Source organism: Cavia porcellus, unplaced genomic scaffold (genome assembly GCF_034190915.1).
Source record: "Cavia porcellus strain 051 isolate PalLab524CR breed Dunkin Hartley unplaced genomic scaffold, mCavPor4.1 scaffold_2, whole genome shotgun sequence".
In the NCBI taxonomy this organism is placed as follows: Eukaryota; Metazoa; Chordata; class Mammalia; order Rodentia; family Caviidae; genus Cavia; species Cavia porcellus.
The window spans coordinates 40,517,707-40,529,959 of NW_026947485.1; the positions used below are offsets into that span (position 1 = coordinate 40,517,707).

At 38.7% G+C, this 12,253-nt stretch overlaps 1 protein-coding gene across 1 annotated transcript in view; it reads right to left on the reverse strand.

The window, feature by feature from the left end:
• The window catches only part of Snd1 (staphylococcal nuclease and tudor domain containing 1), a 418,031-nt gene that overhangs the window by 346,891 nt on the left and 58,887 nt on the right, over window positions 1–12,253 (reverse strand). Inside the window, exon 10 of the mRNA XM_003475164.5 lies at window positions 6,656–6,769. Within this exon, the coding sequence (XP_003475212.2) occupies window positions 6,656–6,769 (114 nt within the window). The remainder of the gene's footprint in view (window positions 1–6,655; window positions 6,770–12,253) is intronic.

Sequence of the window (12,253 nt, forward strand, 5' to 3'; positions counted from 1 at the left end):
ACTAAAGGAAATGAAAGAAAATATAATTTGTAATAGGGAAAAGAAAGCAAATCAAAGGACAGAAATATGGGGACACGCTGTCTTCTCCAGTTTAAAATTCAACTTAAAAGATCAATGGTATATACATTTTAGGAAACTGCTATTCACCTAGATACCCAATATCTTGACCACATCGCAAGGTGCCAGGTTTGATTCCCAGGGACCTCTCCAGCTGAGAAGCAGATCACACCAATGTTTTAAGTGGTGGCACCTGGACATTAATCTTAAAAAATCAGGACATACACATTCTGGAATCTTACATAGGTGAGCTAACACCCCCGCCATGTCTCCTAATAGTAATTTTTTTCAGTCTTCTAACAGAGGAGATTTCAAGTGTTAGTCTCAAAAAAAAAAAAAAAAAATGCCCAGATCAAACAAATCTGAAACTGGATGCCTCTGTACAGAATCTGTACAGAATGCCTCTGCCAACACAGACATATTCCATGTCTTTTGATCACACTACTGCAGTCTCCAAATCTCTCCATTGGAAACCAGTGAAATGCTATATCCATTTCAAAGAGCCTTTGCTTTTCTCCAAGGTCCTTAATGCCAAGCAGGAGTCCTTCTTTAATTTGCTATTTGCCTTATGCTCCTAGTCACAAACAGATCACAGTAAGTGGGTTTATTGGTTTGCACCTACTCTCCTTAGGGACTAGAACCTTTATGTTGATATGCACCTCAGTGGCACCATCACCGGCCTCAGGGTCCAGAGGAACCAGTCATCCTGCTTTCAGAAACCTAAACTGGAGGGAATAGGTTGAGAAGCACTTTAAATTATGTCTAAATGCCAAAGCACAATGAATGGAGTTATTAGAACCCCAAATGGTCCTGCCCCTGACAAAAAGCCCTTAAGAATCCCAGGACATTACTAATCATGCATCTACCTGCAGCTCCTTACTGCCAACTGCCTGCCCAGGAAACCCAGGCAGGTCAGGCCTAGGAGACAACTCCCAAGATGAACACAGTAAGGACTTGGGAGATTAAGTGCAGTGCGGCTTTAACAAAACTGATCCTTTAGTGCCCAGCTCTGAACATCTAGAAGCTTTAGTGTGGAAGACCCTTTATAATGGGAGTAAGTTCACAGAAAGGAGGCTGAAAGACAGAGTGATAGAAATGAACAGACACTGATAGCATCAGAAAACCAGCTGGAGAAAGACCATACTCTTGGTTTCTACGTGTTCCAGAGTACAAGTGCAAGCACTTTGTATGTGTGTTGGGGGTATTGGTAGGACACACACGAGAAAGCTGTAAGAGGGAGAAACATACAAACTAAAGAAAGGAGTTAAGAGAAAAAGGCCCTGAAGCTGAAAGCAAACTTTCTAAACATAGGGGTTGAGTAAATTGCATACCTGTTTTCAAGGTAAATTTCAGCTCTGTATCTGGTTGCCAACTATAATAGCACTGCAAGAGCAGACTTCATGGGGGAATAAGTCAGCCCCTTCATCAGATGCCTGGGGGCTGTTTCCTTTGTCATAAATACTCCAAGTGTAACACAAAGCTCTGCAGCCCTGGGCAATAGAGCACTAGGCTTGCCAATTTCAGATCAAAGCCAAATGCTCCCTAGGAAGTCCTAAGACTGAACAATGTGCTATCTCCTTAAAGGCAGCAACTCAGAAAACCCATAGCTTTCCTGGAAGACATTGCACTTATTTCATTATTGCAAACACCTAGATAAAACAAGTTTTACCTTTAGGGAAACCCTGATGCACATCCAAGGTCTCACAAGAGCATCACAAGTGAGCGTTCTTAAATGGCTTTCAGCCTGAAGGAGTGAACATCTCCTCAGCGCTGACACTGGATCCCCTGCACAGTGCAGATACAACACCACCAAATCCATCTACCTGGAATCCTTCTAAAGGAACTTTTATACAATTCTACTTTTAACTCTCCCATCATACTATCCTTCAACACATCAAGCTCCAGTGAAATCTCAGCATCACAGGCTACCCAAGGATTCCTGGATAACACTGGAATGCAGTTGTGTTGGTGAAAACTCTTCCTTTGATCACAGTGTTTTGTCCGAGCAATTCTCCTGGCTCCAATTAGAAAATATGTAGGAAGGTGGTGTGGAAGTATACAGTTAGCCTTGGGCAAAACCTTGTCTTCCTGTATAATTTAAGAGAAATGAATTTGTATCTGGGGGAGGGCAATTTCCCTCTTACCCTCCAAATGCATACATGTTTCAAAAGATCTGTATTATTTGATGACAGACTACTAAAGTTATTAGGGCAGAAGGAAGAAACACGGTAAAATAATCTCTTCCAAGCCGAGTGTGGTGGCACACACTTATAATCACAGCATTCTGGGAGCTGAGGCAGGAGGATCACAGAAAGCTTTAAATCTAGCATGGGCAACTTAATGATATATCCTGTCTCAAAATTAAAAAATAAAAAGGTCTAAGGATATAGATAGCTCAGCATCTAAGACCTCAGGTTGAATCCTCAGTACTGGTGGGGAAGAACCTCCATGTGTTCTTGAAAGGGCAAGCCCCACTGAGTGCATCTGGGAGGTCCTGGGCAAGGGTCCCCCACCACAGGAATCTCTGAAGGCCATTTGCTAGCACTTGAGAATGTTCTTACCAAAGACTTTCCCTCCTCCCTCTTCTACTTTCCTCATCTGACTCCTCTTCCAATTGGTTCGGTGGTTTAAAAAAGGCTCCAATACATAAACTATCAGGTTATGTTTAGCTCCACTACAAAATTATGAGCCCCAGAAAGTGCCCAGTAATTTAACAGAAGGTAATCTCCAAAGACTATTTCAAGGCCCTCTGCAATCCATCCATCACGCATCTCCAAACAATCCTCAAGCAGTTTGTGTTTCTGCAACCACAAGGTCACTCTCCAGTTCCCAAAACACATCCCTGATATTTTCCTTGGAGATTCGACCTGCCCTGATCTAACTAGGGCAGGCACATATTCTTGTGTGTGCTGTGTTTTGCACAAGGACACTTGGTCAAAGAGACTGAGACAACAGGAGCTGAAATTCAGCCTCCATTCAGTATGCCAAGCCTAAGCCCTGATGGGAGATTCCCCAGAGAAAGGGGGACTCTTCTCTAATCTGCACAAAGATGCTGTAAGGAATAACAGAGATCCTGCCTGGCCTCACTTTATATGAAAAATTGGACTCCCAGTATAGCTTTAAGAATAACTAGGAAGGAGTAAAAGAAACTGGAAACCCAAGGCTCCAAAGGGATTCGTACAGCCTAGGCTTTAGATGCATATAGTCACAGCCCCCTGGGAGCCCCATGTGATTTTTCTTCTTATATCCATACTGTAAATCTGTTAACTTTAGAATAAGCACAGTGCAGAATACTGCATTCTTTGTAAGAGCTCTGGGGAATTCTTCAAGTAGAAAAATCAAGTACTCGGAGTCCTCCAGTATGAAGAGGGAAGGCTGGAGCAACACCCACAGTTCTCATTCACTGCAGCATTTTCCCCCAGATCTTTGGTCAACTGAGGCTTTTCAAAAGAAAAACTAGGTCTTGCAACAGATCCGTTCTTATCTAGTAAGATCATCTCTTATAAAATATAAATTACTTCCTTATCTTGAAAAATCATACCATTGACACAGTTCTTAAATCTAAACATGACAATTCCCAATTTAAAATTCTAAAATATAACACCTAAAATGCATGGCATACAAGTCTTCAACACATGATCCCTACCTAATAACCAAGCCCAATTCTCACCACTTCTAATTAGCTATCCACTACTCTAGTCATACACAATTACTATACTTGCAATTAATCACAAAGCCTATACTCTCTCCTCTGTCAATAGGGTCCTGAGATGTTCCCAGAACGCACAGGACCCAGCCCTCCCTGTGGATTAATATCACACAGGAGGCATGCTACTCACCCTGCACAATGGCTACCTATTATCTGCTCCCCAAAATCTCATTGTTATTATTGCTATCCAGGTCAGAAATTATTCCCCACTTTTCAGTGAGCTGCTCCTAATCACTCTTAACTACTTAAAAGCTTACCCCTAGCTTTCCTTTGGGCAGGCCATTTGTTTACATACTGACTATCCTCATTGTTGGGGCAGGTATCATTTCAACCAGTTGGTCCTTTATAATTAATTTTATTGGTACACTTTTGATACATGTAAGAATACCTTCCTAGATTATATTTTCTCTAAACTTCATTTTTTTTCCCACAGCAGTTAACATAAAGGAGATTTATGTACAGTACTTCCCCTACTAGACTTAAAAGTTCAATGAAAGTAAGACTAGGAAACTATCCATCCGTTCATGACTTGCTGTATCCCCAGCACAGCACCTGGCAACCGGTAAATACTGATGACTAACACATTCATTCCATTTCTAAAGCTGAGCTGTTCCTGTCAGTAGCCACTAGCCTCATGTGCCAACTGCATCCCTAAAACATCACAGAAGGAATTCAGCTGTGGCAAAAGTGTAAAATATATACCAGATTTCAAAGATTTAGCTATTTAAAAAAAAGGGAAAGTATGTCATTAATGTTTTAATATTTCATTAAATGTTGAAATAATATTTTGGATATGTTAAGTCAAATAAGATCCATGAAAGTTAATACATTTCAATTTTTAAATGGAGCTACTTGACAATATTAAATAATACATATAGCTGGGCCTACATGGGTTGCATTATAGATTATGTGTGCTAGCCTGCTGTTTCCTACCTCCAACATGCTAATTTCTTCACCTTAAATACTCAAACGTGCAAAAGTTCTTCTGAGAAGGCACCCCAAATCACCCATCACAGCTGGGTTCTCCAGGGTGCCCTCACATCATGTTCAAGGTGTGTTATATTCTCATTTCCGATGGGACCGCTCATAGTACACTCTGCCAAAGGACTTTAATGAACAAATAATGGATATTACTCCTCATTTCCCTCAACAGCCATATGTTGCAGCTATTATAGCTAAGCTTTACAGAGAACTTTCTTAAAATAGAGGAAGACATGAAGAGTGAATAGGAAAAAAAGAAAAACAACACAGAAGCAGAAGGAAAAAACAAAAAAAGGTAATTCATTTTGCTGAGAAACAAGAAACTGTATTATCATTATTTTGGCTAAATTAGGAAATACATTCCAACAACTTCCTATTGGCCACTAAGTTAACTCCAAAAGATCCTCAAAAAATTTAAAATTCTTAGTAGGTTAGTTCTTCAGAAAGCCTGTTATCATCCTACCTAAGCTACAATACCCAAATCCCCTAAAAACTGCTTAAAATTCAACTACATAATCTACATTAACATAATGCTTTGGCTGATAATGTGAGCACAAAAATTAACATTGAAGAATTTTGAAGTTGTGGTTGCTGTGGGAACCTTAATTCCAACTGTAGGGCACAGATGCAGAGTTGTGGACTACTCCCAATACTGATAAAATTGGAGACATGTATTTACACCGTGCAATGAGGCACGGCTACAGTTACTGAGAGAATCTCATTCTGGCATCTCTAGGCTTCCATGCATTTAAATTCTCAACCTTACCACAGCACTGTTCACTGCATTAAACTGGCATTTCTATAAGAGGGGCAGGGGGAGGAAGAGAATGAACTGAATGGCCAGACATTCAAATCATCCATCCTGTATATGTTTTTTAGGTGTCATCTGATTCAAAAGACAATCATGATATTTTTATTTTACTCTTATGGGATGTCTATAAACTCACACAAATGGAAACAGCACATAAATTTCAACTTGTACCTGCATCATGATATGAGTATGTACAAAACATTGGAAAAGCAAAATTCACATCTTTACAACTACAAAGCAACAAATTAAAAGAAAAAAAGTAGACAGTACACAGCACTAACTTCAACCATAATGTTCAATTTCAGAAACCTATCCAAACACTTGCCTCTGGCAGTGGCTCTCACTGAGGATCTAGTTTTACAACAACTGAAAGGTTGAAGTTATCAGAGGGCAACAAGAAGAGTGCAAACAATGTCTGTAAAATTAACACTTAACCAAACCCAAGAAAACATTCAACCTCAATCCCTACCTCCAACCTCTCACAACTCAGAAAGATGGAAGGAAAATAATCATAGAATTTACAACAGAAAAACTGCCTATCTGTATGCTGAATACCAACTCCTGAAATTTTCATTAAAAAGGTCATTTCTCAAAATTAATACATTCAAGTCATATACATTAGTTAGGCAAGCACTTATTCAGCCAAAAGACTTACCAATTGCACAAAACAATGTAACTAATTATAGTTACTAGTTATAAAACATAGAGAAGGACCCTAGGGAATATACACATTTCTTCCCATAGCAAAAATACAAGGAATTATCAAATCAAAATGACCAGCAGAAGCAGGCTCTATTACAATGTGGTTAAGATCCAGGTTTGCTAATGGATAGAACTCATCCGCCGTCTTACATGTTTCAATTGTCACTGCTCTGAAGCCCTCTTAAGAGGAGTGCCCATCCAAAAATGGATCCAAGTAGTCAGTGTAGCTCAGGAGACACAGAGGCCAGGACAATGGTATCCAGGCTCCAAATATTAGTAAGTTAGTATGTTGGAGATCTCAAATATGTGTCCTTTTGCACTCTGGCATACATGTACCATTTAACTGATTCCTTTTGGTTTTTGCACAGAAGCTTGGCCAATTTCCTATTCTTTACCTGTGTGTTTTCTCCCTCCAACCTTGGTGGTCGGATACTGGACAAGTGGATGGTCTTGTAGTCTCCAGAGTTCAGCTTCACAACAATGGCATCAGCATTCAGAACCTGCATCACCTATAGGCAAGAACACAAAAATATATAAATTGCCTTTGAATGGTCTTCATCACAAGCCAAGGAGCAAGGCCTATTACAATTATCGTGAAAATGATGTTAACCGCCATTTATAATTGATACAGAATCATCCTTTATCATACAACAAGTCAGAGAAAACTATGCTATGAGTTCCTAGAGACCTCATCATAATTTCTCAACATGACGAACCTACACCATTCATGAGAGTCAACCTTATCTCTCCTGCCCTGACCAAAACATGCAGTTAACTATAAATCTTAAGAACTACAAACCTAGTCTCTATGTTACTGAAGATTTTCACTGAAACATTCTGAACTGAAACCAAAATCCTTATCTTAATACAAACCTAGGGAAAGAGGCATTGTTTGGGTTAGAAAAAGGTACCTGCATTAGGTGAGAAAGAACTGAAATAGATACCCAGACAGCAAGCTGAAGAATCAAAGGCAAGAGAAGGGCAAATGCAATTGTCATTTTGGCATGCAAAAGGAGATGCTCAGCTGTTACTCTACAGGCAGAAACATTAAATTACGAAGGTAATACCTTGGCTACTTTAAAAGCCACCTTTTTAGAGAACTAGTTCAGACCTCTCTGTTGTAGAAACCAAAATCATTAACACTGTACCACGCTCTCAGTTGAAAAAGATTAACTTCCAGTCTAGGATACAAGGATTCTATTTGAAGGGCAAAAGCACAAATATTCCTCTGTGAAGGTTATTAGAACATTCCACCAATGTGTACAGAATAAAATTCCATTCAAACTGGGACAGGGCCACATCAGGGTTATAACTAAAACCCGTAACATGACCAGCAGTCTAAAATTCAACCAATTATATTCAGACCCTGTTGTTTGAAGGCGTGTGTGTGTGTGTGTGTGTGTGTGTGTGTGTGTGTGTCTGTGTGTGCGCTCGTACATGCACCCCACGCACAAGCAATATTTTGCTACAAGGTAGCTACTGACTACAAAATACTGTTACCATCTACTCTATCTGCAGAATGAAAATCAAACTCTTCTGTGTTTCACTCAGGCCCCATCAGGTAGCTGAAGGAACTATCCAGTCAGCTGCCATACAGTAAGGCAAGACTGGCAAAATTTCTCTCTTCTTTTATGCACAAAACAAGCAGATTCTTCTTTGCCATTATAGATGTCATACTGGTAACTATCTAAGGGCAAGCTTCTCTATTTCCTAGAGTACAAAATGTGCCCATTTACTCCAAAACAGCTACTCTCTACTTCTTAAAAACAAGTAGCCCATCATAGACCAAAAAAAGTAAAGAATGCTTTTAAAGGAAATCTGAAAAAAGCAAAGAGAAGAAAGAAGTGAGAAATTATGCAAGATACAAAATAGCAGAGTCTAAGTGTCATCAAACAGAATGAAAGAGAAAAGATAATAGAATCAAAGTGGAAGTTTGCAGAAGGATGACCATGGGTGGTGCTGGAAGGGTATCCCAGGGTGTGACCATCATCAATAAACAAAGCAGAATACAAAAGCCAGTGATCAGACACGTAAAGAAGGATCTGAAAGAGAACTAAGTGAATTAGGACAGCCAAAATTTTTTAATTTTACGTTGTAGATTAACTTAAGAGTCCTGAAAGCAGGAAAAAGCCTCAAATACCAAGAACCATTCTGTTTTAAACTTATGACAGATCTGATAATCAAGTAGGCTGCACACCAAAACTCAGTCAGCCAGAACCTCACATTGCACCTAGCCAGAAAAAAACTGAAGAAAAGACATATGTGATCATACCAAAACCATCTAAACCAAAGAGCCCCTGACACCACCCTGTCCATAAATTTAGAGCCTAAAAACAGCATGGAAGATATAATAAAAAAATATACATTCACCAACTAAAGGAGAAAAAGTAGATCTTATTTCTGTTACCATCTAGACACATGAGTGCCATGTAAAAATTCCTATAATAATAGAATACTTTCCTTTTAATGATACCAGTAGTAGATAACTGACCACAATAAAAGTCTAATGATTTTCCTATTCTTCATAATCCAACATTTATGTGAAAAGAAAATGAATGATAGAACATATGAAGGGTGAAATTCCCAAGATATGTGGTATTCAGCTATTCTGACTTCAAACCAAAGAGAAAAAAAAAATTCCTCTAAGCCATATCAAGTACAGTATAGGAAATCAATAGAGTTCTCCCTTCAAAAGGACAGAAAAGATAGTAAGGTAACCTTCGAGTGTCTCAAATGCAAAGATAGCAAAGTATTTCCAAAACTTCATTGCATGACAGATCTGTACCTTCTCTCAAACCAAACCTAACTTTTACCAAGCCCATCATTGCCCAAAACACCTTCTCTCAAACCAAACCTAACTCTTACCAAGCCTATCATTGCCCAAAACACAAGGCAAGTCTTCTAATCAAGACACGAGAAACAGCATAACATTCTCTGTATCCTAGTCAGGCTCAGAAATGAATAACACCAGGGAAAGTATCACAGTGCTCACACCTTCACCCTCAGATTGCAGAATGTGAAGATCTAAGCACACCCTGTGACAAGGTACTGGTATTCATCACCCCCTATAATGTGTTAGCAGAAGCAGCAACGAATAGATTCTCAGAGCTGTAAATTTTAGGCCACAGCAGCAGACTCTCTGCTTGGCATATCCCTGATTAGAAACCTCCTCTTCAGGAACTGTGCACCCTGATGCTGCCAGCTATGTGAGGTTTAGTTTTCTGGAGGAGGGTGAGCACACGTGTGCACGCACGCATGCGTGTGTGTGTGTAAGTGTTTATGGTCTTCTATTCCTCTGTAAATTGTGCCACTGCCACCCAGAGAACAAGCAACTCTTGAGTAGAGACATGGAATAAGCAATAAAATACTGGTTATAGTCACATGCTATGCAATAAGTAAAATGCAGAGGGAATTACTATTCAAAGCTTGCTCATCAGCACCACTACAGACCACATTTAACAATGGTATTTCTTATGATGCTTTACATCAAGACGACTGAAATATGCCCACATTGCTCAATCTCTCTACAAGCTAGATTCCCTAACCATGCCACTCTCATGCTTATACATCAAATGATCACCTAAGGCCCAGGAGCAGAAATCTGTATGGAGCAAGTCACCAGCAATATTCAAGATACATGCACTAAACCCAATTCCCTCCCAATCTCTTGAAGTCTAAATATAAAGGAAAAATGGTTTAATGATGGCACCATGTAGGCTATGGGCTGCCACAAGTTACAATTACACAAGTCAGGAACAAAAAACGGTCATTCCTTCCTGGTCCCTGCCACATTATCTGCAGAGCCTGCCCACAGTGCTTACTGGGTGTCTGGGCTGCTGCTCTCCAGTTTCTCAGAGCTCTGAAGCATCAGTGAATAAGGAACATAGAGCCTTACAACAGTCTCCTGAGCAGAAAGCCTCCTAGTAGCTTCCCAGACACAACCAACAATAGATCCAATGCTACCACAAATCTCAGTACCAGAAAGAGGCAAAAGGACTACCAGCCTAAACAGGGCTTACTACAGACACTACCAGAGAATATCCTTTGATGAGGCCACTGGGAATGAGATATAAGTGTCCTTCTACCTTTCTGAACCTGAGACATCTGGCTGTTTTTCCTGATCCTTGAAGCAATGTGCTGTTTATTTTTCCCCAATACCTCACAAAAGTACAGCTGTCATCCCTGTCCTCTACAGAAAACTAATCTCAACAGTATCCATCAGACAAATTTCAACAGGGACAAATAATCTGCCCAGTGCTCCTCAAGATAGCCAAGGTCATCACAAACAGTGAAAACTCTGAGACAAGAGAAGCCTAAGGAGATATGGCAAAAAGTGTAGCATATATCCTGGAAAGGAAAAAGGACACTGGGATAAAAATAAGGAAGTCTAAATAAAATATTGCTAAGTAAACAATAAACTATAAATACTGAAATACTAATTACAGCAAATGTATCACATGTACATAAAATATTAATGATAAGAGCCTTTGGGGGTGATGAGGGATGGGGAATCTTGTAAGAGTTCCTTGTTCTCCAACAGCCTTTAAAAATTAAGCCTGTAATAATATAATAATTTTAAAAGGGAAAAAATTTTAATTTCATTTAATTCAATCATTACTTTTCTTATTAGCAACTGATATTTTTTTACAGTAAAGCCCATCTTTCTAGCCCCCAAATTCCCCGAATTTTCTTTTCACCTGAAAGTTTTATGACAAAAGCCAGGGAAGTGGTTAGTATCTTACTGTTTTCTCCATGTTACCACATGAGAACATAATGATAAGAGTCTAAATGATGCCAAAAAAATGCTAACAGGCATCTTTAATCAGCTGCATTTCTGTACATATCAATGAACAATCAAAAAGAATTATTTTTCAACAGCATAAAAAAAAAACAGAATACTTAAGAATTAACCAAGGGAGTAAAATTTACAATGAAAACTACAAAACATACTAAAAGAAATTAAAGACACTATTAAAAATAAATGGAATTTTATAACTATAAAATTCATAGAATCTTAATCCAATAGCCTGAAAAAAAGAAAACTAGGAGACACATACTGCTTGATTCCAAAACTTAATACATAGCTATAGCAGTGAAAATTATATGGTACTACACAGATGCACAAATAGATCAATAGAGGTCAGTTGATAAATAAAAATTTTGTATATATACTCAAACGATTATCAACAGAGGTGCCAATACCATCAAGATGAAAATAGTCTTTTCAACAAATGGTTCTAGGAAAACTAGATATTCAAATGCAGAAGATGAAGTTGAACCCTCACCTACACTATCTACAAAAACTGACCCAAAATGCACCCATGACTTAAACATGAGACCTAACACTATTAAATGTTTAAGAAAAAAATCACAGGCCAAAGAACTTCATAAGTTTAGACTGGACAATTTTTTTAAAGCAATGACACCAAAGACATAGACAACAGCAACAACAAAAACAAATGATTGGACTTCATTTAAAAATTAAAATTGTGTACCAAAAGAAATCTTATCAGAGTGAAAGAAAGTATTTCCAAATTGTTTATCTGCTTTAGAAGTTAATAGTTAAAGTATATGAAGAATTCCTAAAACTTAACAGAAAACCCAACTTTAAAAAGGGCAAAGGAGGATTTAGCTCAGCAGCATAAAGGGATTTAGCTCAGCAGCATACGCGCCTGCCTTGCAAGCAGGCAGTCGTGAGTTCGATCCCTGGTACCAATAAAAACAAAAAAGACAAAAAAAAGGGGGGGGGGGGGGCAAAGGATATCAGATCCTTCACAATAAAGGAAACCAACAAACACATAAAAATACTCTCAACATCACTAATTATTAAAGAAAATATATCAAACTACAATGAGATGCCACTTTATACCCCACATAATTACCATCCAAAACAAACAAACAAACAAACAAATATCCTGGAGAAAAATGTCAAGAAATTACAACCCTTGTGCAATATTAGTGGGGATATAAAATGGCACACTAGAGCAGTTCCT